This window comes from Schistocerca gregaria, chromosome 9 (genome assembly GCF_023897955.1).
Source record: "Schistocerca gregaria isolate iqSchGreg1 chromosome 9, iqSchGreg1.2, whole genome shotgun sequence".
Lineage (NCBI taxonomy): Eukaryota > Metazoa > Arthropoda > Insecta > Orthoptera > Acrididae > Schistocerca > Schistocerca gregaria.
The window spans coordinates 221,178,106-221,204,808 of NC_064928.1; the positions used below are offsets into that span (position 1 = coordinate 221,178,106).

At 38.1% G+C, this 26,703-nt stretch overlaps 1 protein-coding gene across 1 annotated transcript in view; it reads right to left on the reverse strand.

Annotated features, from left to right (window-relative positions):
* The window catches only part of LOC126292016 (peroxidase-like), a 607,040-nt gene that overhangs the window by 50,399 nt on the left and 529,938 nt on the right, over window positions 1-26,703 (reverse strand). Inside the window, exons 8-9 of the mRNA XM_049985808.1 lie at window positions 8,662-8,719; window positions 1,723-1,920 (exon numbers count right to left, since the gene is read on the reverse strand). Coding sequence (XP_049841765.1) covers window positions 1,723-1,920; window positions 8,662-8,719 — 256 coding nt within the window. The remainder of the gene's footprint in view (window positions 1-1,722; window positions 1,921-8,661; window positions 8,720-26,703) is intronic.

Here is a 26,703-nt window from a genome sequence, read left to right on the forward strand (position 1 = left end):
ACTGTGGATCTCTGGATATTTAAGCCTCTAGTGATTTCCAAAATGGAATGTCCAATGCATCTAGCTTCAACTGTTATTCCACATTCTAAATCTGATAATTGCAGTTGTGTGCCATAATCTGAACAGAAACCTTTAACATGAATCACCTGAGTACAAATGTCAGTTCCACCACTGTGCTGCCATTTTATACCTTGTCTATTTCATACTACTGCCATCTGTATATGTACATATCACTATCCCGTGGCTTTTTATACCTCAGTGTATATTGACTCTCACCCATTTCTCATTACATTTCTACAATAAAGTGATACTAACTTGTACATACCTAGGAGTGTCTGTTTGACTGATTTGACATCCAAATGATGTTTTCTTATGGATACCACATCTGTGGAAATTTCTGTAGGTTTTTCAATAACCAGTATTATGAGAAGCTTATTTTTCTTTTTTAAAAATTTGATATGTTTTGATGAAACATTCTAAATCTGTCATGACTGTTTCTCTTTGTATTGTACAAACTGCTGTTGTTTTGTTTCTGCAATGATGGTTGCAACTGTGTCTGTAGCTATTTCCCTCCTCTTTCTTTCAGGAACAGTTATCCAGAAAAAGACTTAGTGAAAAAATTGGAAATCATTTAAGAATACATCCAATAACATTTTCTGCTGTTACTCAACACATTTTTCCTCTAGTGAGTTTTCTCAAAAAGAACCCCACTGTCCCTGAAAACTCACCAGTTCACTTGCATGACACTAGACATAAGAACAAGACACAGCATAATTTAAAAAATCTGTTTCTGGGGCAGAGAGGTACCAAGTATACTGCTGCAAACATTTTCAGCCTTCTTACCAGTGAGCATAAGTACTTAAAGAATAGTGAATTCCTTTTAGAAACATATTATGCCAATTTATCTTGAAAAACTTATTCCATTCTGTTGAGGAATTTGTGTATGAAAACTTACCAAAGAAAAGATACAGCTAAATAGTTTCATAGTTGCGAATGTGAATACAAGAATTTTGTGTAGATCATGTTATAGGCATTCAAACACGATGTAGTGTGTGTGTGTGTTTTTATTTTTATTTTACGTTGAATCTCTGAACTGATTATCATGTAGTATAACAACTATGCCTAAACTGTTTGAAAATTTCACTACTGAAAAGTGGAGATAATGATTTGTCAAATGTTGATTTAAGTATTTTATGCAGATCATGTTCTTTTCATTCAGACGTTTTTATTGTATATAGTATCACTTAACTGATTTCCGCTACTATGATGACAACTATGGCCACCAAACTGTTCTGAACATGTCCTATTTGAAGAGGAAAGATAATAATCATTTATTATTTTCTTTCTAGTAATGTAGTATCCATTGAGTACTAAAATGTAACTGAGTTATCTAAATATGTGCAATCATTATCTTGATGTGGTCCACATCCATGGCAAATTCATCCCTGTATAAATGCAGGGGACATGAAGAAATAAGTAAATAGATTCAGGTATAGTCCCTCCTGTGTAGGGTGTGTCCATACAAAAGGTGGTGATGCATTAATTGCACCCATATGTGAACATAATTGTGGATCCAACTTTGATCATTTGAGTATTTTAAACTATGAGTAACATAAACATCAAGAGAAAAAAGAAAAAAGAAAGGACATTTAGAAGAATTAAGTGGGAGAAGAGAGAGTAGATACTGCTCTGACAGATATAACATTTATAAATAACACTTACTTATTAACCGTGGCAGGAAATCCGTGTAAGCTATGTGTTGATACTCAGCAATAACAATCCTGCGAGCCTCCTGGTACAGCTTCTCATCATTCCAGTGTGGGTTCACAGCAGACAACTGGTCAGCCACTCGGTTGTGTTCTCGCACAAACAAAATTGTCTCCAAGGCCACGAGTGGGTTCTGGTTCACACGGTCATCACCTGGACAAACAGTTCCATCCTAGAATTTAGTCACTGTAGTTTGTGGCCACATGTAATCGTATTTTGTCTAAAGAAACTAATTTTGTCACACACACACACACACACACACACACACACACACACACACAATGGCTCTGTTTTTCTGTGAACTTTCCTATTATAACTATATCATATTTTGTAAAATATCCAAATGTGATAGAACAAAACAGACATAATTTTCAGAATCAGCTTTACAAGTTGACTGTAGAGCACATATATTTGAGAAATCATCTGTTAAAAAGTTTAAATGTGGATGTTTGTGATATATGAGTATTGCTTGATTGGTTTTGACTACATTCCATTACCCTTGTTTCGCTTTTGTAGGTGATCATCTTAAAATCCCTCTTTATTCAATGGTTCTTCCAAGTCCTCTGCAATTTCTGACAGAACTACAATGTAATCAGCAAGCCTCAATTTTTTATGTTGTCTCTGTGAACTTTAATTACCTTTTCATAGTTTTCTTTGGTTTCTTTCACAGTCTGATCAATATATGGATTAAATAATCTTGGTGATAGGGTACAGCACTATTCCACTCCCTTCTCAACTACTTTCATATTCTTCACCTCTTATAACTGCAGTTTGGTTTATGTACAAGTTGTGGGTAACCTTTTGTGTCTTGTATTCTATCCCTGCTACTTCCAGAATTTCAAAATGTGTACACTGGTCATGCAGATTTATTGTATGATTAAATGATGATGGCATCCTCTTGGGTAAAATATTCTGGAGGTAAAATAGTCCCCCATTTGGATCTCTGGGTGGGGATTACTCAGGAGGATGTCGTTATCATGAGTAAGAAAACTGGCATTCTATGGATAGGAGTATGGAATGTCAGACCCCTTAATCAGGCATGTAGATTAGAAAATTTAAAAAGGGAAATGGATAGGTTAAAGTTAGATATAGTGGGCATTAGTGAAGTTTGGTGGCAGGAGGAACAAGACTTTTGGTCAGGTGAATACAGGGTTATAAATACAAAATCAAATAGGGGTAATGGAGTAGCTTTAATAATGAATAGGAAAATAGGAGTGTGAGTAAGCTACTACAGACAGCATAGTGAGTGCATTATTGTGGCCAAGATAGACACGAAGCCCAAGCCTACTACAGTAGTACAAGATTATATGCCAACTAGCTCTGCAGATGACGAAGAAATTGATGAAATGTATGATGAGATAAAAGAAATTATTCAGGTAGTGAAGGGAGATGAAAATTTAATAGTGATGGGTGACTGGAATTCGACAGTAGGAAAAGGAAGAGAAGGAAACGTAGTAGGAGAATATGGATTAGGGCTAAGAAATGAAAGAGGAAGCCGTCTGGTAGGAATTTTGTGAAGAGCATAACTTAATCATAGCTAACACTTGGTTTAAGTATCATGAAAGAAGGTTGTATACATGGAAGAACCCTGGAGATACTAGAAGGTTTCAGATAGATTATATAATGGTAAGACAGTGCATTAGCAACCAGGTTTTAAATTGTAAGACATTTCCAGGGGCAGATGTGGACTCTGACCACAATCTATCGGTAATGAATTGTAGATTAAACTGAAGAAACTGCAAAAAGGTGGTAATTTAAGGAGATGGGACCTGGATGAACTGAAAGAACCAGAGGTTGTTCAGAGATTCAGGGAGAGCATAAGGGAACAATTGACAGGACTGGGAGAAAGAAATACAGTAGAAGAAGAATGGGTAGCTTTGAGGGATGAAATAGTGAAGGCAGCAGAGGATCAAGTAGGTAAAAAGACAAGGGCTAATAGAAATCCTTGGGTGACAGAAGAGATACTGTATTTAATTGATGAAAGGAGAAAATACAAAAATGCAGTAAGTGAAGCAGGCAAAAAGGAACACAAACATCTTAAAATGAGATCGACAGGAAGTGCAAAATGGATAAGCAGAGATGGCTAGAGGTCAAATGTAAGGATGTAGAGGCTTATCTCATGAGGGGTAATATAGACACTGCCTACAGGCAAATTAAAGAGACTTTTGGAGAAAAGAGAACCACTTGCATGAATATCAAGAGCTCAGATGGAAACCCAGTTCTAAGCAAAGAAGGGAAAGCAGAAAGGTGGAAGGAGTATATAGAGGGTCTATACAGGGGCATTGTTCTTGAGGACAATAGTATGGAAATGGAAGAGGATGTAGATGAAGGTGAAATAGGAGATATGATACTGCGTGAAGAGTTTGACAGAGCATTGAAAGACCTGGGGCGAAACATGGTCCCGGGAGTAGATAACATTCCATTAGAACTACTGATAGCCTTGGCAGAGCCAGTCCTGACAAAACGCTACCATCTGGTGAGCAAGATGTATGAGACAGGGCGAAATATCCTCAGACTTCAAGAAGAATATAATAATTCCAATCCCAAAGAAAGAAGGTGTTGATAGATGTGAAATTACCGAACTATCAGTTTAATAAGTCACAGCAGCAAAATACTACTGCAAATTCTTTACAGATGAATGGAAAAACTGGTAGAAGCCAACCTTGGGGAAGATCAGTTTGGATTCCGTAGAAATGTTGGAACATGTGAAGCAATACTGACCCTACAACTTATCTTAGAAGAAAGATTAAGGAAAGACGAAGATACATTTCTAGCATTTGTAGACTTAGAGAAAGCCTTTGACAGTGTTGATTGGAATACTCTTTTTCAAATTCTGAAGGTGGCAGGGGTAAAATACAGGGAACAAAGGCTATTAACAATTTGTTCAGAAAGCAGATGGCAGTTGTAAGAGTTGAGGGACATGAAAGGGAAGCAGTGGTTGGGAAGGGAGTGAGACAGGGTTGTAGCTTCTCCCCAATGCTATTCAATCTGTATTTTAAGCAAGCAGTAAAGGAAACAAAAGAATAAATTGGAGTAAGCATTAAAATCCATGGAAAGAAATAAAAACTCTGAGGTTTGCCGATGACGCTGTAATTCTGTCAGTGACACCAAAGGACTTTGAAGAGCAGTTGAACGTAATGGACAGTGTCTTGAAAGGAGGGTGTAAGATGAACATCAACAAAAGCAAAATGAGGATAATGAAATGTAGTCGAATTAAGTTTGGTGATGCTGAGGGAATTGGGTTAGAAAATGAGACACTTTAAGTAGTAAAAGAATTTTGTTATTTGGGGAGCAAAATAACTGAAGATGGTCGAAGTAGAGAGGATATAAAATATAGACTGGCAATGGCAATGCAAGCATTTTTGAAGAAGAGAAATTTGTTAACATCAAGTACTGATTTAGGTGCTCGAAGTTGATTCTGAAAGTATTTGTATGGAGTATAGCCATGTATGGAAGTGAAACATGGACGATAAATAGTTTAGACAAGAAGAGAATTGAAGCTTTCAAAATGTGGTGGTTTAGAAGAATGCTGAAGATTAGATGGGTAGATCACATAACTAATGAGGAGGTACTGAATATAATTGGGGAGAAGAGGAATTTGTGGCACAACTTGACTAGAAGAAGGGATTGGTTGGTATGACATGTTCTGAGGCATCAAGGGATCACCAATTTAGAACTGGAGGGCAGTGTGGATGGTAAAAATTGTAGAGGGAGACCAAGATATGAATACACTAAGCAGAGTCAGAAGGATGTAGTCTGCAGTATGTATTGGGAGATGAAGAAGCTTACACAGGATAGAGTAGCATGGAGAGCTGCATCAAACCAGTCTCAGGACTGAAGACCACAACAACAAATGTGAGTGTAATAACATGCAATGATTTTTAAGGTGAAACATCAATAAATAGAAGTAGTTTTAATTTAGCCTGCGCCTACATAAAGTCTGGATCCAAAGGAAGTATGGAGAAGGCGTATTTGAATTCGTGGAGTCTAGTGCCAAGTCATACTAACGATTTTGTACCACGTGAATCTAGATACCCACGGCCGTTAAGAATTAGCAAAGTTATAAAGTGTTGTTGTTGTTATTGTTGTTGTTGTTGTTGTTGTGGTCTTCAGTCTGATGGCTGGTTTGATGCAGCTCTACAAGATACCCTATCCTATGCAAGCTTCTTCATATCTGAGTGACTATTGCAACCTATGTCTCTCTGAATCTGCTTACTGTATTCATCTCTTGGTCTCCCTCTACAGTTTTTACCCCAAATGCTTCCCTCCAGTACTAAATTGATGATCCCTCGATGTCTCAGAATGTGTCCTACCAACTGATAACTTCTTTTGGTCAGGTCGTACCACAAATTTCTCTTCTTCCCAATTCTATTCAGTACCTCCTCATTAGGTATGTGATCTACACATCTAATCTTCAGCATTATTCTGCAGCATGCATTTCAAAAGCTTATATTCTCTTCTTGTCTAAATTATTTATCATCCATGTTTCACTTCCATACATGGCTACACTCCATACAAATATTTTCAGAAAGGACTTCCTGATTCTTAAATCTTTACTCAATGTAAATAAATTTCTCTTATTCAGAAATGTTTTTCTTCTCAGTGCCAGTCTACATTTTATACCCTCCCTACCTCAACCATCATCTGTTACCATGCTTCCCAAATAGCAAAGCACATTTACTACTTTAAGTGTCCGATTTACTAATCTAATTCCCTCAGCATCGATTTAATTCAAGTGCATTTCATTATCCCATTTTGCTTTTGTTTGTGTTGAGTGTACACTATATTCTCAAAAGTATCCAGACACCTATTAGTGGATATTAGTATGGACTCTGTCCTTCCTGTGCCTTTATGGTGGCTTCAACTCTGTTGGGGACACTTTTAATGAGAGGTGTCAGAATGTTTGTGGAGAAATGGCTACCCATTCTTCCTCAACACCCAGAGCCAGGAAGATAGCAATGTTAGACACTGGGCTCTGGAGTGAAGTGGATGTTATAATTCATCCTAAAGGTGTTCCATTGATTTCAGACAAGGACTCTAGGCAGGTTAGTCCATTACAGGAATGTTATTGCACTCAAGCCATTGCCCCACACATGCAGCTTTATGACACGGTGCATTGTGCTGCTGGTACAAACAGGTTCCATGTCCGAACTCTTCCTGTATTGTACAAAATCATGTAATGCTGAAAATTGTACTCACATACTTCCACATCAAGCATTCTCTCAAGTGGAATAAAGATACCACACATTAACTACAAAAAACAGCCACATACTGTAACAGTATTTCCTCGATGCTTCGCTGTTAACACTACACGTGATGGCACATAAAGTTCTCCGAGCACTCACGAAATGTGACACTTGCAATGGAATGCCACAGGGCTCAGCAAGATTCATAATTGTAAATCATCTGTTTCTGGACATCCTCTGTCCAGTAGCACTGCTATTTACACCGCTTCATGCATCAGTTTGCATTGGCTACACTTCCAGTCCATCAGTACATAAGGTTTGGCTGGTGTCAGTTTAGCTGTGGCTGTCCCTTTGCATTTTCACTCCACAACCACATCTACAATCTGCATACAAGTCTCACTTTATTACCTGTTAACTACACCTTGCTGCCTCAGGAAGTGTCATTATCAGCCTATGTTTCTCTTAGTCAAGTTGTATCATGAGACCCTTTTTGGTCTAGTTTGATCTGGTGCCTCTACCTGTGTTGCCCAATGTAGTCATCTGACCTTCAGAATTCTTCTGTAATGACATGCTTCAAAAGCTTCTCATCTACTCTTATCTGTACTGTACATGGTTCATGTTTCATTTGCATGTACACCTATGTACGACACAAATAGTTGGAGACAAGACTACTCAACACTTTAATTCATATTTGATATTCAAATACTTCTCTTTTTCATAAAAAGTTTTCTTACTGTTGCCAGCTTGTATTTTATGTCCTCTTTATGTTTACTGCTGGCAGTTACCTCGCTGCCCAAATAATGAAACTCATCTAATATTGTCAGCACTGCATCAATGATAAGTGTAGCACATGGTGAGGAAATAAGATATAGGGTGGAAACTTAAAAATTCTTAGGTGTTCATATTGATTACAATTTAAACTGGAAAAGGCACATATTGGAACTTGTAAAACAACATATATCAGCTACACTTGTACTTAGAATCACTGCAGATCCTGGGAAAAGACAAATAAGTAAGATGATATAGTTTGCATATTTTTGTTCTGTAATTTTCTGGAGTAACTCATCTTTAAGAAAGGAAGTCTTCATTGCTCAAAAATGTGCTGTGGTGCACATCCACAATCATCTTGTAGACATCTGTTTAAGGAGTTGCGCATTCTAACTGCTATTTCCCAGTATATTTATTGTCACATGAAGTTTGTTGTAAATAATCCACTACAGTTCAAAACAAACAATGAAGTACATAATTACAATACCTAAAAAAATGACATTCACTAATCCATATTAAGTTGTCTTTAGCACTTAAAGGGGTGCACAATGCTCCAACAAAAACTTTTTACCTCCTGACGGACAGCAAAGTAATATTTGAGATCAAATTGAAAAGGTTTCTCCTTGAAAAGTCCTTCTGTTCTGTAGAAGAATTCCTGTTATTATTATGTATAAAAGGCGGTCATTAGGAATTACTTACTCACATCTGTGTGTCCTATATATTCAGTTTGCAGCCACATTTATTAATTTTAAATGTGAAAGTAAAATGACTCATTCCACACCATTATGAGTTATCATACAAAATGACCTGTGGAACATTAAACTACCTAACTATAGATGTCTGTCAGTTCAGTTGACCCTTGCAAGTCCCTTGCCGTCTACGACAGAAGAATTTTAGGTAATTACATATGAACTGAAGTTAGAAATGAGGCCATCCTCACCAGCAAGAAAGCATGTTTCATCAGAGGGCACACTGCAAGAGGCTACTGAGTCGCTGACCTGGGGCAACACTTTTCTGCCATCAACAAGGACCCGTGTCGTAAGTCGCCCTCCACTGAATTCCCTTATTCTAGTTGCATGCCTCTCATCAGATCCATACATGAAAGAAGCATCTAGATAGTGGCTTGCAGAGCTAACCTGAAACACAAAGTGACAGTTAGTAACCAGATCTAATAGCAAGTGAAGATGTGCATGTGGAGCCATACGTACTGATTGTGCAGGGCCCAAGTATCCTCCCATTGTGTACGTCTTCATTGTCCTCACGACACTCATACACTTTACTCCTTTTTCTGTGTAAAACTCATCATCCTCTGGTATTTTAACTGGGTAGCAGCCAACACTGATGTCCTTACACGGGAGGGGAGTTGCATTATGTGAGCAGCACATTATGTACTGTCCATCTGAAATATACAGCATAGTGTCACCAGGAAGATACAGTGATCTTTTTTATAATTTAATGAACAAAGCACAGCTTACAGCATGGGCTTTTATTGCAACTACCAATTTACACCTCAGTAGGCCACCATCAGAAGAAAACTATGGAAACAATGTCAGCATCGGTCACTGGAATCAGTGAGCACTTGTCAAACAGATGGTACTGTGGACTGCTACCATCCTCTTTTTATATTAGATGTGAAGATGCCCATTAGAGTAAAAAAAAATGTGATCTAGATTGTGGTATGTTCACACAACACAAAATATTTTACATTATATACTAGCCAAAGTAGTTATCACAATGTCACAGCACTATTGGTGTGACAACTGCATACTTAAATCTTTTAGAAGTGCTCATTGATTCTGCAACAGAACTACACTGTCACACTCATTTTAGCATAAAAGCTGATCCACTAATGCCACACTCATTTTAGAGAAGAACACAATACACCTGATCAGCATTTCACTGCTTAATACTACCAGGTCAATTATATTAATATACACATGTATCAATAGAAAATACTGTTGCATTTGTATGTTGCTTACTCACGAAATTCTTGAATATTTATTTCAAATATCTGAAAATTTCATATATTAAGACAAAAAATGACATTTCTCAAAAATGTGAATACAATTTCAATGCTGTTTTATTAAAAATGAGACTTTTTCTTGAACATATGTGATCATAAAAATGTATGAAAAACTATGTTGTAAACTGAAGAGAGTTTTTCATAGCATGAACTATATGAAATTAAATATCAAGTTTGTACACCAAAACTGCAAGTTGTAATATATTTGTAACCATTATTTTTTCTGAAATTTTTTTTATTGTTAGAGTCAGTAATTCAAAATAACTGAAATTCCTTCCATTTTCACAAAAATATTGTTATTAATGCCACTAAAGTCAAATAAAAGACCCTTTGTGATATGTGGCCCAAGTATAAAATTACTTCTATTTAAAAGTTAAAATCTGGATGTAAAAAGTTTACTCTAACAAGGTCGTTGACATTCACTGCAAATTGTATTAAAGAATAATTGTAACAAGATCCCCTTTTATGACTTGTGAATATTATCTTTAGGCATTTGCAATATGTAATTTTTTTAAGCAGTATTATGTATAGAATTGTACATGTGGTTGAGCAGAGCCATTGATGGCAAGTTACTGCAGTAAAGGTTGAATTGTATTAAAGATGGAAATTGATATAAATGCCAACCAAAGAACTGAAGAAGGAGAAATGTAACTATTTAATTGAATACTTGAAAACTCAAAAACTTGGAAATCTTTTTACTGCAGTCATTATACCACTGAATGACTCAGCAGTTTCTCCATTAAATTACAGAGCATAAATCCTTCTTCTTCTTCTAATATTTCAGCTGTGTACCATTTGGCCATCTTCAGAAGACTGGCCCTACACTTGTCCCATCCCTTTAAACCCATGGACCATTCCAATCTGCATGTGGCTATAGATATACAAGCACCGGAGGTGTTGACTGACAGCAAAGATGCATGAGTTTCATTTTTGGTTATGTGGTTGATCTACATTGGGAAGTCAATGTATAATTCTGAGTTACACTGTAGCAAAGCCTTTGAAAGTTTATTAAATTAAATTTTCGATTCGGACCTTAAACTGGTATATATTTAAAATTATTCATCAAATGAATTTCAACTGCTTCTTTCACTGCCGTGTCCCAAAAAGATGAATTTGATACAAGGAGTTCGACATTTTTGTACAGCATAGAGTGACAAGTGACAATGTATTGCTCTGCCAAGGCTGGGGGTATTGGGCTGTATGAGGCAGGTGTACCTGAAATGTTCCATGAACTTTTCAAGGACTGTATGAACCACCTGCCTGACATATGAAAGACCACACACTCAGGGGAACTTTTAAACCCAAGCAGTCAGTAGCATTAAATTATCTTTAGTGGAAGCCAAGAATGCTGCTGTCTTCAATGGAGGGAGAACAAACACTTATTTTAGACTAGATTAGAATCTGTCATATTTTTGTTGATAGCTTCCCGCCGATGGTAGGAAAAAATGAATTAAAACTTTTCTTTGTCGTCTTTTGTATTCCTTAGGCCGATTTTTGGTTTTATTCATAGTTCCTTTGTATCTGCTGTGGAGAATATCCATTACCTTCAAAAGCTGTTTTAAGTGTAGAAGTTCCTTTTGCAGACTGCCCTCATCAGCAATGAAATGTGCTCTGGGTATTAAAGTTCTGAGAACACTCATTGCCTGGGAAGTACAGTGGCAGCTGTTTGAAAATAAAGATCAGCATGCATTGGCTTCTGATATAGCACACATACCAAAGTACTACAATCTTTAGGCTGAACCAAAATATAAAAATAGAAGGTAACCCTCCTATCCCTCCTATTTTATTTCCATTGTGAAGTGGATTTGCCAATGGATGGGGTTCAAATGGTTTTAAAATTCTTGTTATTTATCTTCACTACAGAGCCACACTATGAATGTGTCATGAACATAGCCTCAAACTACTGTGGTTTACAGACTAGCAGTTTCCAGCGTCTTTTCCTCAGAGTTCTCCATAAACAAATTGGACTCCAAAGGTGACAGGTGACTACCCAAGGTGACACCATCAGTCTGTTCAAAAAATTCATTACTAAATATAAAGTATGTCGAGATCATAACAGGTCTAAATAAAGCTGAGACCTCTTTACTAAAACTTTTGCCAAGTAAGGGCTCTGACAGGGAAACCTTTGTGAATAAAGGCATCACATCCAAGTTGACTATTAAATCAGTGATTTAACCCTTGCAATATCAAGGTGTGGATGGGTAATTTGGGCTCATTTTTTTTAAATATTGTAATCTAATCAGTTACTTTATACACTGCCACAAAAAATTGATCTCCTGGAAAGATGACATCAATTTTGTTCTGATCATGGCATATGCCACCTGGAGCATAGTGGATTTACTGATAATGGTTTCAACATCGTCCACCAACAGGAAGCATAGTGGCATGGCTACCAGAGTACCATCTGTGTCTGTCCTTTAACAGGGAATGCTCACAGCCAGGAGGTTCAGTGTGGTGCAAATGTGTGAAAAAGCAAGCAACCATGACATGGACATGCACTTGTGCTTCGTACAGCCAACTGAGTGAGTTCGAAAAGGGGTCAAATTTTGGTCTCCCAAGTGGAAGGATGGTCCTAGAGAACAGCTGTGCAAGTTATATGTGCTGCATCAGTTGTGCAACAATACTGGTATCTGTGAACTCGTGAACATTCAAACACCCTTAGATGAGTTTCTGGACATCCACATAGCATAGACATGTTCCAGGATCATTGTATTGTAAGGGCAGCACTGTCGGATTGTACAGCTTCCACAGCACAGATAAGAGGGCTTGTGAGCTCAGTCATGTCAATGTGAACTGTTACAAACCAGGTATTAGCAGTGGGACTACAATCACTCACGCTCCTAGCCCATCATCCACTCACGCCACAGCATCATCGATGTGCACGGGTCGACTGATGCTGTCAGAGGGTCACTGGGGAGATGGAATGGTGCACTGCAGCCTTCAGGAATGAAAGCAAATTCTGCGTGCACACTAGTGATGGTCATTTGTGCATACAACATAGACCTGGTGTGCACTACCTCATAGACTGCATTCATCTAAGACACACTGCCCCCATCCCAGGCCTTATGGTCTTTTGTGTGATAAGCTACAACTCTCATTCAACTTTGGTGGTTCTGGAGGGAACACTATCCAGCCCTCAGTACATGCAGAATGTTGTTAGGTTTGTTCTTTCACCATTCTTGCAAAAGGACAATGATCTGTCGTTCCGACAGGATAATGCTCACTCGCAAACTGCCTGCAAAACTTGAGGTGCTCTGCGAGATGTGCAGCAACTCTGCTGACCAGAATGTTCTCTGGACTTGTTTCCTGTTCAGAACTTATGAGATATTATGGGATGAGAAATGACTTGTGTGACTTGTTGACCAACACAGAACTGTGTGAAGTATTTGAGCAGGCTCAGCTCAGAGTCCCAGGACAGTATTTGCCAACTGTACGGTTGACTGAATGGCAGACTCAAAGCCTGTATTTTCACCCATAGAGGCTACAAAACGCACTAACATGAGTGTTTCAGCATGGTTCAATACCTGGTACCTCAGAAATATTTGTGATATTGAACTGTAAACGTAATAATTTCCTGTACTCTGTATCACAGTTGCAACAATAAAACTTGAGTGAAACTGCACCTCTAAAAAGGCGGACAAATTTTTTTCTGGCAATGTATTTCGATTTATTGCTCATAACACATAATTTTACATGCATGTGTGTTTTCAACTAATTATAAAGTTTTTTACAATTAAATCACAATCTTTTTAGTTTACATTATTTCTTATGACATTAAAATTCATGATAAATTCAGGTTTAAGTGCATTTTTGAATAAGCCACGACTTGACTCACTTTTTGAAAGTATCCCCTGTTGACATATTAACTTCATTTGGTTACAAGTTATTAAAAACAGCTCCTTTGTCATAGGAGCTTTCCACTGGTAATCTTCTGTTAATCTTCCATTAACCATATGAGAGTCTTTTCTATGCTTTATTTCATAGTTGTAAATAACCACGTTTCTTTTTGTGATCTTAGTGTCTTCTTTCACTAGCATTATAGTTTCTAGCATATACATGGCATAAATTGTCATGGCATTCTGTCAAATGAATAGGGGTTTGCAAGAAGTTCATGGTTTTACTTTTGCTATGATCCTCAAGGCTCGCTCCTGCAGTATGAAAACCTTTTTCATGTTAGTTTGGCACGTCCCACCCCATAGTACTACTTCATAAGACAAGAAAGGCTACACTAATACATAATCTACAGCCCTTAGGGTCTCAGAATTAAGACATGGTGATATCTTCTTAATGCGTACAGACTGGGTGTTTTCTTTTACAGTCATAATTAACTTGCTGCTTCAATGAAAGTCAGTCGTCTATGCGTAAACCCAAGAATATACTATCTGTACTGGTTTTAGGTAGAATTTCATCAATCACAGTATTTTGTCTCTTTGGACAACTTGGTTTAAAATGAATAGTATTATTTTTTCTATGTTTAATTTTAGGTTGCCTCTTTCATAATGAGCTCTTGCCTTTTCAATAAAGTTGTGTAACTCTTCAATTAGGCTGGGCTCACTGTCTGCATAGCAGAAACCAGATGTATCATCTGCATACATAGTGATAAATTTCTTGTTGTCAGGAGAGCTTGGGAAATTATTTACTTAGCATATGATTAGGACTGGACCTAAAATAGAGCCCTGAAGAACACCAAAATGTATATTTCTTATACTTGGCCTTGTTATCTCTAGTATATCTCCATTAGAGTATGTAATCTAAGTGCACTACTGTCTACCCTTTAAATATATTTCTAGCAATTGCATGAGTTTTCCAGTGACACCACAATTTTTGGTCAGAGAATGTCATGATGTACTCTATCAAAGTCCTTGAGAGGTCCAGAGCACTCCTGCTGCTTGTGATCTTTCATTTAGTTTTTCAACTACATTATGGACAAATTGTACTGCTGCTGAGGTGGTACTTCAAGATCTGAAATGTTGCTGAAAATAACTTAATATGTCAGCATTGTTGTAATGTTCCAGCACATTTTTAATATTATTTTCTGCATCAGTTTGCTGAAATTTGAGATTAGGGCAATAGGTCTGTAGTTATGTACTTGCTTTATTTCCTCCTTTTTGTGTATTGGTCTAACTACAGCCAGTTTCAACTTGTCAGGGAACACACCACCTTTGGGAACACAGTTTATAATTATTTTAATTTTTTCAGTTAAAACTTAATCATAAAAAAGTTTTAGTAGTAAATTTTGCTTTTTATAGTGAATATTCTATTCAGTATTTTCAGATTCAAAAGTTTACCTGTACATCAATATATCTTTAAAAAGCATGTTGTGAGTAAAAGTGAACAACAATAAATGAAATTTCCATTTTTTAAATTTCTTGTGGCAGTCATAAAGTACCCCCAGCTTGGTAGTACGTGTTGTTCAAAATGTGTTGATATTGCTTAGAGTGTGCTAAATGATATTAGGATTTGGACCCTGCTTCCACAGCAATACCTCTTTAAGAAGTATGTTGTTAATATAAGTCAACAACAAATAACATTTTTTAAAACTTTTTTCAATGTGGGCATAAAGTAACCCTCTCCCTTTCCCTGCCGTTAGTAATGCACTTTGTGGAAATTGCCTTGGTAATGCTAGGGTAAAGTTTGTCAATGAAATCTGCAGAGTTTTGTGCCTGATTTGCTCATTTTCTCATCATAGGCCCTAATAATTAAGCTAAGAGTAATTTGGATAACCAATGTTACTCATTATTGATAGCATTGGAACAGCTTTCTTATGAATCTTTGGAAGTCCTTAAAACTTTGAAGGAATCACACAATTCAGTTTCAGCTTTCTCCCAATTTTCTCAGGTGACTCACTGTGCCTCGGCCACATTTGATTTGCACCAACATAAACTTGGACACACAGTCCAGTTAGCATATTATTAATTCTGTGGGGTCTCAGGGATTGGGGAGCAAATAGTGGTGCACTATTCATTCATTTAAGTTGCAGCGGAATGGAATTGGCATTCAACAAATTGGCATGAAGTTGAAACAGATTCCAAATTGTGCTCTGGGCAAATATGTAGATAGTGTGTGCATTAAGGACAAAAAGACTGACTGTGGTTTGACAACAAAATTTGGAAAATGATGAAGAAGCAAAAGCTGCTGCACTCTTGGTTTAAAAAAGAACACACAAATGATTGCTAGCAAAGGTTAGAAGAGATTTGTGGATTTGTGAAAAGATCAATGTGAGAAGCATATAACTACTAGCACTATCCTACCTTAGCAGAAGATCAGGCCAAGAACCAGAGAAAATACTGGTCCTATGTAAAATCACTGAATGGGTCTAAGGTTTCCATCCAGTCAGTTGTTGACCAGTGTGGTGTGGCAGTAGAAGATAGCAAAACTAAAGCTGAAGTTTTAATTTTAGCATTTATGAAATTGTTCACACAGGAGAATCGAACAAACATACCATCATTTGACCATCACACAATGTCCCTTATGAATGACATAGCATCCATAGCATATATAAATAACTGAAAGAGTTGAAAATAAATAAGTTGTCAGGTCTGGATGGAATCCCAGATTGGGTATACAAAGAACTCTAAAGCATCTCATTACTTAGCTGGCATTTATTGCAAATCTCTCACCCAGCACAAAGTCCCAAGTCCAAGTAAGTGGAAGAAAACACAGATGACTCCTGTGTATGAGAATGGCAGAAGAACAGACTCATAAAATTAGGGAACCAATATCTGTAACAATGGTTTGCAGCAGAGTCCGTTAGTGTGCTATGGTGTTCAGGAAGATGGCAAAGTTGAAGATACAAGATGACCTGGAAAAAATTTCTAGTTGAAGTCATGAATGATAGCTAGCTCTAAATGTGGAAAAATGTCAGTTAATGTGGATGATTAGGAAAAACAAACCCGTAATGTTTGGATACAGTATCGGTAGTGTCCTGCTTCACACAGTCATATTGTTTAAATATCTCTGTATAACAATGCAGAGAAATTTGAAATGGACTGTATGAACCATCTGCCTGACATTGTGATGAGGCAGGCAAATGATTGACTTTAGTTTATTGGGAGACTTTTAGGAAAGTGTTGTTCATCTGAAAAGGAGACCACATGTAGGGTGGTAGTGTGACCAGTCCTGAGTACTGCTTGCGATCTGCAGCAGGTCAGATTAAAGGAAGACATGAAAGCAACCTAGAAGTGAGCAGTCAGATTTTGTACTGGTAGGTTCAAATAACATGCTAGTGTTACACAGATTCTTTGAGACCTCAAATAGGAATCCCTGGAGGGAAAGCAATTTTCTTTTTGAGGAACACTGCTCAGAAAAATTAGAACAATTCTACGCCCACCAACATTCATTTTGCATAAGGACAATGGAGATAAGATACATAGTTGTAGATGTAGGAGTTTATTCCCTGCTGAGGTCTGTATCTGTGCATATACTCTGCAATCCACCATATGGTGCTTCAGTGAACAGACCTCGTACCAATGTGAGACATTCCCTTTCCTCTTCTACATGCACATGGAGTGAGGGAAAAATAATTGTCTGTATGCTTCCTTAGAAGTCCTGAGTTATCATATCTTGTCTTTCCAGTTCTTGTGTGAGATGTACTTTGATGATAGTAGGACAATTTTGCAGTGTCTTGGTGATTCCAATACTCCAAACTTTCTCAGTAGTATTTAGTGAAAAGGACATCTTGTTCATTCCAGAGATTCCCATTTAAATTCATAGAGTATTTTCATTATACTGAAATGTTGGCCAAACATATTGGTGACAATTATAGCAGCCCTTCAGTGACTTCCTAGAACCTGACCTGGTGGGGGATCCCAAAACCGTGAGTAGTACTCTATAGTCAGTTGTAAAAGCCTACTTCAAAGATTAACTATAACCTCCCAGCACACTGAAGTTCATCATTCACCTTCACTACAACTGACCTTACATGCTTGTTCTATTTAACATCACATTCAAGCAAATTTCACTGATGACATTGTCAACCGTAACAACTAATACAGTATCAAAAAATATATGATTATTTTCCCTACTCATTTGCGTTAATTTACATTTCATTCATCATACCAGATACAAATGGAACACAAATCGTCTTGTATGCTCCTACATACATGTGTATGAAGAACAAGAGCATCCTATCACACTTCCTTGGGGTACTCTGCATGATAACTTTGTGTCTGACAAGCACTTGCTCTTCAAGACTATGTACTGGCTTCCATTACTTAAAAAGTCTTTGAGCCACTTCCTCTTCTGAGAAGCTATTGCATTTGCTTGGACCTTTGTTAACAGCATGCTGTCTGGCACTGTGTCAAATGTTTTGCAGAAATATAGGAATAAGGAATTGACCTGTTTCTCTTAAACCACAGTTTGTAGGATATGTGTGAGAAAAGGACATCCAAGTGATCAGCATTGCAGTGCAAGTGTACAAAATACAAGGAGTGTTCAGCTAAGTAGCAGGTGTACCGGTATGAAATGAGCATTTTTTTGTGAAAATGAAACACCAATTTTGAATTGAAAAATAAAAACATTTTATTCCAAGTATTGACCATTGCTTTCTATACATTTTGACCACCTTTCTGGCAGTTTGTGGACACCACGACAATAGAAATGTTCATTTTTTGAAGCAAATCAATCAGACACCCAACTTTCGACTTCTTCCTATGAATTGAAGTGTTCCTCAGCCAATGCATGCCCCATTGATGAAAACAAATGGTAGTTGGAATGGATCAAGTCTGGTGAATACGGCAGGTTGGGTATCAGCTCCCAGCCAAGTGTTTTGGTTGTATCCTGAACCAGTTTTGCTGTGTGTGCAGGTGCATTGTCATGTAAAAAAATTACTTTGTCATGTCTTCTTGCCCATTCTGGTCTTTTTTCGATCAATGCATAGTTCAAATTCATCATTTGTTGTCTGCAGCAATTTAGTATTCACAGTTTCAGTGGATTTTAGAGGCTCATGATACACCACAGTTTTTTGATCCCACTAAACACAGAGCATTGTCTTCTTGCTGAACCGATCTGGTTTTGCGGTTGATGTTGATGGTTGTCCCAGATTAACCCATAATCTTTCCCAATTTATAATCCTTAAAATAAATCCATTTTTCATTGCCAGTAACCATTTGATGCAAAACTGATTTTCTTCCATGTATTTGAAGCAAAATTTGACAAATGGTTTTTCAGTTTTCCATCTGTCTTTCATTCAATTCACGTGGCACCCATTTTCCACACTTTTCGATCTTCCCCATAGCTTTCAAACAGTCAGAAATTGCAACATTTAGCATTGTTCCCATTTGATTCTGATTCAAAGTATCATCTTCATCCAATATTGATTGCAATTTGGTGTCTTTGAACTTTTTTGGTGGTCGTCCACGTTCTTCATTTCTTACATAAAAATCATTTTTCTGAACCGCTGAAACCATCTTTTGCATGTTGCTTCTGATAGAGCACGATCACCATATGCCTTGACAAGCATTCAATGCAACTCTGCAGCACTTTTTTTCAAATGAAAACAAAAAATTATAGCTTTCTGCAAATCATCACTTTCTGGTACAAAATTAGACATTCTTAACATGATGAAAACATATGATATTATTTGCTCCATGACTTGATGTGTACTAAGTATCTTTGACAGATGTCATACCAACCAAATGAAAAAAATTAAGGCTCGTTCACAACAAATGTTCCCTATTGACACATTTGTATCTTAATGCTCATTTCATACCGGTACACCTGGTAATGTTACTTTTTTTCTGAAAGCAAGTCAGTTCTATTCAGAACTACAATACACCATGTTCTTCCCCATTCTTTTCGTGACAACACCCTATTCTCCAACATAATCTCCATTCGATGCAATGGCCTTCTGCCACCTCGCTGGGAGGGCCTGTATGCCCACACGGTACCACCGGTCAACATCGGAGTCAATGTTTCGCTACGTCAATAACCTACCCATTATCCACTGTACTGCTTCCTGTGGAGTGTTTTCCTTACTGAGCTGTACAGATGCAGGTCAGAAGGTGTGAGATCTGGGATGTAGATTGGATGAGGAAGAACAGTCCAATAAAGTTTTGTTAGCTTCTTTCAGTGCAAGACTCGTGTGAGGCCTCGCGTTATCATGGAGAAGGAAAAGGGATGAACGCATGTTTCATCATCTGTGATGATGTTCCACAAGAAATTGTTATGGTCAGAATAATGATGACCAAGCCATTTTGCACTGATGGTCCTTTGTGGCTCTTTATGGTCTTATTTTAGGTGGTGAGGAACCCAGCAGGCACACACCTTTGAGTACTTCAGTTGGTGAATGTGTGTGTCAGCTCTACCAACAGAGATGTCAGTTGAGCAGCAAGTGTTTGATTGTGATTCATTGATCACCTCAAATGAGAATGTCCACAAGTTCTAACACTGCAGGATTCATAGCTGTGTGCAGTGAGCTGTCACATGGGAGATTAGACAGGTTTGTGTGTCCTCAGTCAGATGATGACATATGCCTCACACAACAACTCGCTGTGCTTTTATTCACTGCCAAGTTTTCATAAACATTCTGCAAGCATACACAAATATTTGTGATGTTCTATTTTTATGCCAAGAGAAACTGGATGATAGCTCTCTGCTTGGAATGTACTTCCATTACAGAAGCCATTTTGAATGATATGTATATTGTTGCCACCTATTGGAATTTCATGAAACTATAAGAGCTGAAACAGGAATATTCCATGATGTCCCACAACAAATTCTGCATTATTTTCTGACTGAAATTGGCCAAGAAAGAATGGTGTTGCATTACTTATTGTAATGCTAAGTAGTATTGATGTGATCTACATTATCTATGCAAGGGAAGATTATGGACCAGATTTCTCATATTCTCATTTAGAAATCACATTTTAATGTTGATTTTTTGCAAGAAGATTGTGTTATCCCTCAAGCAAGAAGAATAACAAGAAGAAGAAGCAGAAGAAGAAAGAAATGTACCTGCAAATTTTGGAATATGGCTGTTGCAAGACACTTGCCTGTTGAGATTGTTATTTATCATCCCATGGAACTGCTGCTCGCTTTGGTTGGGAAGCCATGAGTGTTAGGTGAATACCAACTGAATGAGTCCTGTAGGGACATAATGCCATGCAGGACCTCAGTGAACCCACAGTTCATCCCAAGAAGGCAGACATATTGTTCACTCAGACACATAGAATTGTACTGCTACATCAGGTACTAGTATCCAGAGTCAGGAAATGGTCTTGTTTATTGCACAGGTATTGACACACAGAGTTTGATGACACTCTGTAGCACTACTGTCTGTCAGCATGCTGATCATTGCTGTAGTTACCTTAGATGCAGCAGCAGAGAGAGACAGTGATGTGCCTGGTACGACACTCAAAAGTGGCACCACGTGGGCTTTTCAGAAGACTCCTCTTTCTGCTTAGAGAATTATAATGGATGTAGTGAGACATGGAGACTTCCAAGGAAAGCAAACATTGCCAGACTGCATTCATCATTATCATACAGGCCCACAGGTGTGGTGGTATGAGAACACAAGATGATTGCCTCTGGGTTCGTTAGCCAGTAGTTTTGGGCAGCAGCTGTAACATTTCTGATACGTTAAGGCTGGAGGCTGTACTCTATCTTGGAGATCTCGATGATGTTATCTTCCAATAAGATAATGCGGGCCACAAATTGTTTGTCCAATCCAGCCCTGCCTCAATTCAGAGAGTGTCTGATTGTTGGGCTGGTCAGCATGTTCTCCAAGTCCCTCACCCATGAAAGCATCTGGCTATAGCTTACTGAGAGGCTGGTATGCTGCTAACCGCCAACCACTACACTTGATGAAATTTGAGAGAGAGATTAAGCTCAGTTTGACTCAGTGCCCAGCCAGGTCAGAGCCACTTCTGATGCCATGGATGGCAACTATGTGAACTAAATCCTGCACACTGTATACCCACAAATCACTTATAAACTTAATCATGTATTCTTCCTACTATAGTGCATAGTGACATTCCAATTACGTGTGTCACTACTGCCTGTGTTTGACACCAGTGTACAATAAACACTCGCAGGTGGCCTTTAAAGATGAATCGTGTGTTATGTTGCATTGGACAGATGGCCATTGGCACGAACAGCATGAAATGTCTGAAAGCAGGGGGATACATGTTGGAGGAGGGAGCTTATGGTCTGACGAATGTTCCTCTGGCACTTTGTGGGTGATCTCATTATTCTGGAATGCAAAATGGAAAAACACAAGTAAACATATATCCTTGGGTATCATGTTCTGGCCTACATGCAGTTCAATGGCAATATTATGAAAAGGAAAGGCTGCTACTCACCATATAGGAGAGATGCTGAGTCACACAAACACACAACAAAAAGACTGCCATAGATATTGAGCTTTTGTAAAGTAGAAGCACAACTCACACACACATGACCACTGTCTCTGGCTGCTGAAACTGTGGAATCTGGAGGGCCTGAGACTTGACAGACAGAGACAGTGGTCATGTGTGTGAGAGTTGTGCTTTAACTTTACAAAAAGGCAGTTTTGGCCAAAAGCTCAACATGTACACTATGTGATCAAAATTATCTGGACACCTTGTTGAAACTGAATTAAAAGTTCATAGCACCCTCCATCAGTAATGCTGGAATTCAATGTGGTTGTTGGTCCACCCTTAGCCTTGACAACAGCTTCCACTCTCACAGGCATACATTCAGTGAGGTGCTGGAAGGTTTCTTGGGGAATGGCAGCCCATTCTTCATGGGGTGGTGCACTCAGGAGACATATCGATGTCAGTCGGTGAGGCCTGGCATTCCAAAACATTGAAAAGCTGTTCTATAGGACTCAGGTCAGGACTCTATGCAGGCTGGTCCCATTACAGGGATGCTACTGTCATGTAAACACTTCGCCACACACAGTGCTTTATGAACAGGTGCTCGATCGTGTTGAAAGATGCAATCACCATCCCCAAATTGCTCTTCAACAGTGGGAAGCAAGAACATGCTTAAAACATCAATGTAGGCCTGTGCTGTGATATTAGCATGAGAAACAACAAGGGGTGCAAGCCCCCTCCATGAGAAATACGACCACACCATAGCACCACCACCTCCAAATTTTACTGTTGGCACTACACACACTGGCAGATGATGTTTACCAGGCATTTGCAAAACCCACACCCTACTATTGGATCGCCACATTGTGTACCATGATTCGTCACTCCACACAACATTTTTCTACTGTTCAGCCATCCAATGTTTATGATCTTACACCAAGCAAGGCACTGTTTGGCATTTACAGGTGTGACGCATGGCTTATGAGCAGCTGATTTTCCATGAAATCCAAGTTTTGTCAATTCCCACCTAATTATCATAGTACTTGCAGTGGATACTGATACAGTTTGGAATTCCTGTGTGGTGGTCTGGATAGATGTCTGCCTATAACACATTATAATCCTCTTCAAATGTCGGCAGTCTCTGTCAGTCAACAGACGAGATTGGCCTTTACACTTTTGTGCTGTACGTGTCCCTTCATGTTTCCTCTTCACTATCACATCAGAAACACTGGACCTGGGGTTGTTTAGAAGTGTAGAAATCTCACATACAGATGAATGACACAAGTGGCACCCAACACCTGACCACACTCAAAGTCTGTGAGTTCTGCTGAACACCCCATTCTGCTCTCTCATGATGTCTAGTGACTACTGAGATTGCTGTTGTGGTTTACCTGGCACTAGGTGGCCACACAATGCATCTAATATGAAAAAAGTATGTTTTTGTGGGTGTCCGGGTACTTTTTATCACATAGTGTATGCAGGTCTTTTTGTTGTGTCTGTCTGTGACTCAACATCTCTTCTATATGGTGAGCAACAATCCTTTCTTTTCATAATACTGTCATTACTCCATCCCGGATTTTCTATTTTTTGTTTTTGCCTGCACACAGTTTCCTTTTCCTTGACACAATTATGTCTACCAGCTGGACAATGCAACACGTCACACAGCTCATAACGTATACTTGTGGAGTGAAGAGCACCAGGATGAGATTACCATACTCCCCTGGCCTCCAAACTCCCTGCACGTAAACCCAATTGAGAATCTGTGGGACTACCTTGACCAGGCTGTTCACAATGAGTCCTCAACTGGCTCTGAAGCTGGCATAGGTCCACGCACTGTTGGTACCTCACTGACTCTCTTCCTGCACAGCAGTCCATACTACTGAAGGTTGTTATTCAGGCTTTTGATGTGTTGTCACCTTAATGTGACTGGAAAGTGTAGTAAATTTTCATTAATTGGTAGCTATAGACTGGAGGATATTGTGGGTAACTTTTAGAAAACTGCATAACAATTCATTTGTTGCTAAACCATTCCTGGAACGTGTTTCTGTTACCAAGAGTAGAGAAATTAAACATCCCACTGCCCACGAGGAATAAGATTTAAATTCTCATTCAGCAATGCCAATTTCAGTTTTGCGACCTCCTTTATCAATTTTGTTGAAAGACCAGACATTCCTCCACAACTTCCGTAAACAGTCTTGTTATCCTCACTCACTGAATCTCTGCTGAGCTTTGTGTTGAGCTAGAAACTCCCTTCACTCAAAGCAATTAGATGGGCAGATAAGGTAATGAGATATCACTTACCCTCTCCAAGCCAGTCTCCACTGAGAGCCCCATCATGGGTTATTAAACCACCAAACGCCATCACCATCATAGTATTAGTCTCATCATCAAAGTGACCAACTGGCAGTAAGTGCTGCCTCAGAGATCTGGCATTTGGTAGCTCTCTGCCTGTGACAGATTTCCTAGGTTCATTGATACCTGCAAGGAAACAAGTACAATATGAATTAATGAGAGTCTCCAAAAATTTCACTGATTCAATCCCAAAGGAAAGGACAGTCACTGTAATCATCTTTTATAAATATCACATTTGAAAAAGCTCCTAGTCTCTTTGCATCAAAGAAAAACTGCAATAACACTTATAATTCAGAAGGTCCAATTTCAGGAACCTTTATGTTGCAACACATTGCATGTCTGAAATTCACCCATTGATAAAGTCATCATCCATCATAAATACCATAAAGAAGAATAACCTTCAGGGATATGAAATGAATTAAGGTATATGTTAAAATAAGGCAAAGACATAACAGAAACTTATTTTGTATATTATTGTACAAACAACAAACTATTATTGATCCTACTTTGAAGAAAACTGCTGTTCATCTGCTATCAGTTGCTTAATATGAACTTGATTAAAGTTGTATTATTCACAGAGAATATTTTCTACATCTATAAATACTGATCCTATTTATAGTATATGAGTAGAGGAATGTGCCCTCTAGTGAAAACCCCCTCAAAATCCAGCAATAAGGCCGACCCTCTGGTCTCTTGGCTCTGCACTCTCCTGAATTGTAATGAGGTCAAGTGTAAACATGTAAACAGCAGTTTAGGCTTCTACCACTCTGCAACAGAGTGCATAAGTTACCCACTTCACTTGTTGCTTGTCAGTTCATCATTACATACGTTGACAATGGAAAAATGTTTAATGTTGTGTTATATTCTCACTTGTTTCTCCCAGATATTGGCAGGTAAGGCTTTCAAGCTCTGTGCATTCTGGAATAGTAAGATTTAAGATTAATGTTTATTATTAACACTTTGCCATCCATATGTCTCGTACAAATGTATTTGCTTGGCACCAGCAGTGCTAATTTAGATTACTCGGCTTGTTGCCAGCCATTCTTGACATTATTGGCAGATTATAAATTGTTAACTTTTACTAATCTCATCATTAGTTCTCATAAGTTCTCAATCCTGTTCCCCCTACTTTTATGAAATTTTGAAGATATACATACATAAATAAATACAAAATTTGTTTGTTTCATATATTTGGTACTTAGTATTTCTCTTTCATATGATATGCAGTAAAACAGTCTCCAAGATGTAACACAACTCCACAAGACTTGCACATTAAGTTTGTTGTTCTTTTTTTGTTTTTGGAATATACATGGCAGTTTTCTTCATTTTCATTTATTCATTTCAGAAATAAGTGTTGCTTTATGTGACCAGAAAGTCTGTCAACCAGATCATGAGGAGATGTACGTGATGCAGTGGTAACCTACAAATTTTGCTCAGAAGCAGGTACATGGTATTTTATCCACAAATCATACACTTTCAATAAAAAAAATTGTGGAATAGGAGACTCTTGTGTTCTGTGTTGAAATATTGACATGTACAGAATGAATTAAATAATGGACAGTTTAAGAGGTACATGCAAACCTTTTTTTGACCATTTTATGGTTTTTCTCTATGTAGAGCAATAATTCAAATATTGGTCTACCTGATCCACTCATTTCATGTATTTTTTGTAGTCTAATACAATTGTGTGCCTCATATTTAAGAAGAATGATCCACTTGTTTGTGATAATTAAAGAGGAATTGCCTTTCTGGATGCAACCTACAAAATCTTATCAAGCTGTCTATTAGACAGACTGATAACAATCACAGAAGTACTGATTGGGGACTACGAATGCGGTTTCTGCAGAAACAGATCCACATTAGATCACTTATTCACCCTAAGACAAGTAACTGAGATGGCATGGGAATTCAGTATAGATGCCCACATATTATTCGTAGATTTTAAAAAGGCCTATGATAGCATACACCAACAACACCCCTAAATATAATAAAGGAATTTAAAATTCCATCAAAATTAATCAGATTAGTTAAAATGTGTATAGATGAAACTTTATGTCACATAAAGACACCGGTAGGAGAAACTGAAGATTTCAAGGTGTACACTGGACTGAGACAAGGGGATGCCATTTCACCTATTTTATGTAACCTTGTCCTAGAGAAGATCAATAGAGAATTTTCTAAAACCAGCCCACAAGGGATCCAGCTACAGGATGTGAACATTACAAGACTTGCCTATGCAGATGATGTAGCACTAATAAATAGTTCCCAAAGAGAATTAATCAGAATGATGCAAAATTACTACAAAATTGCTGAG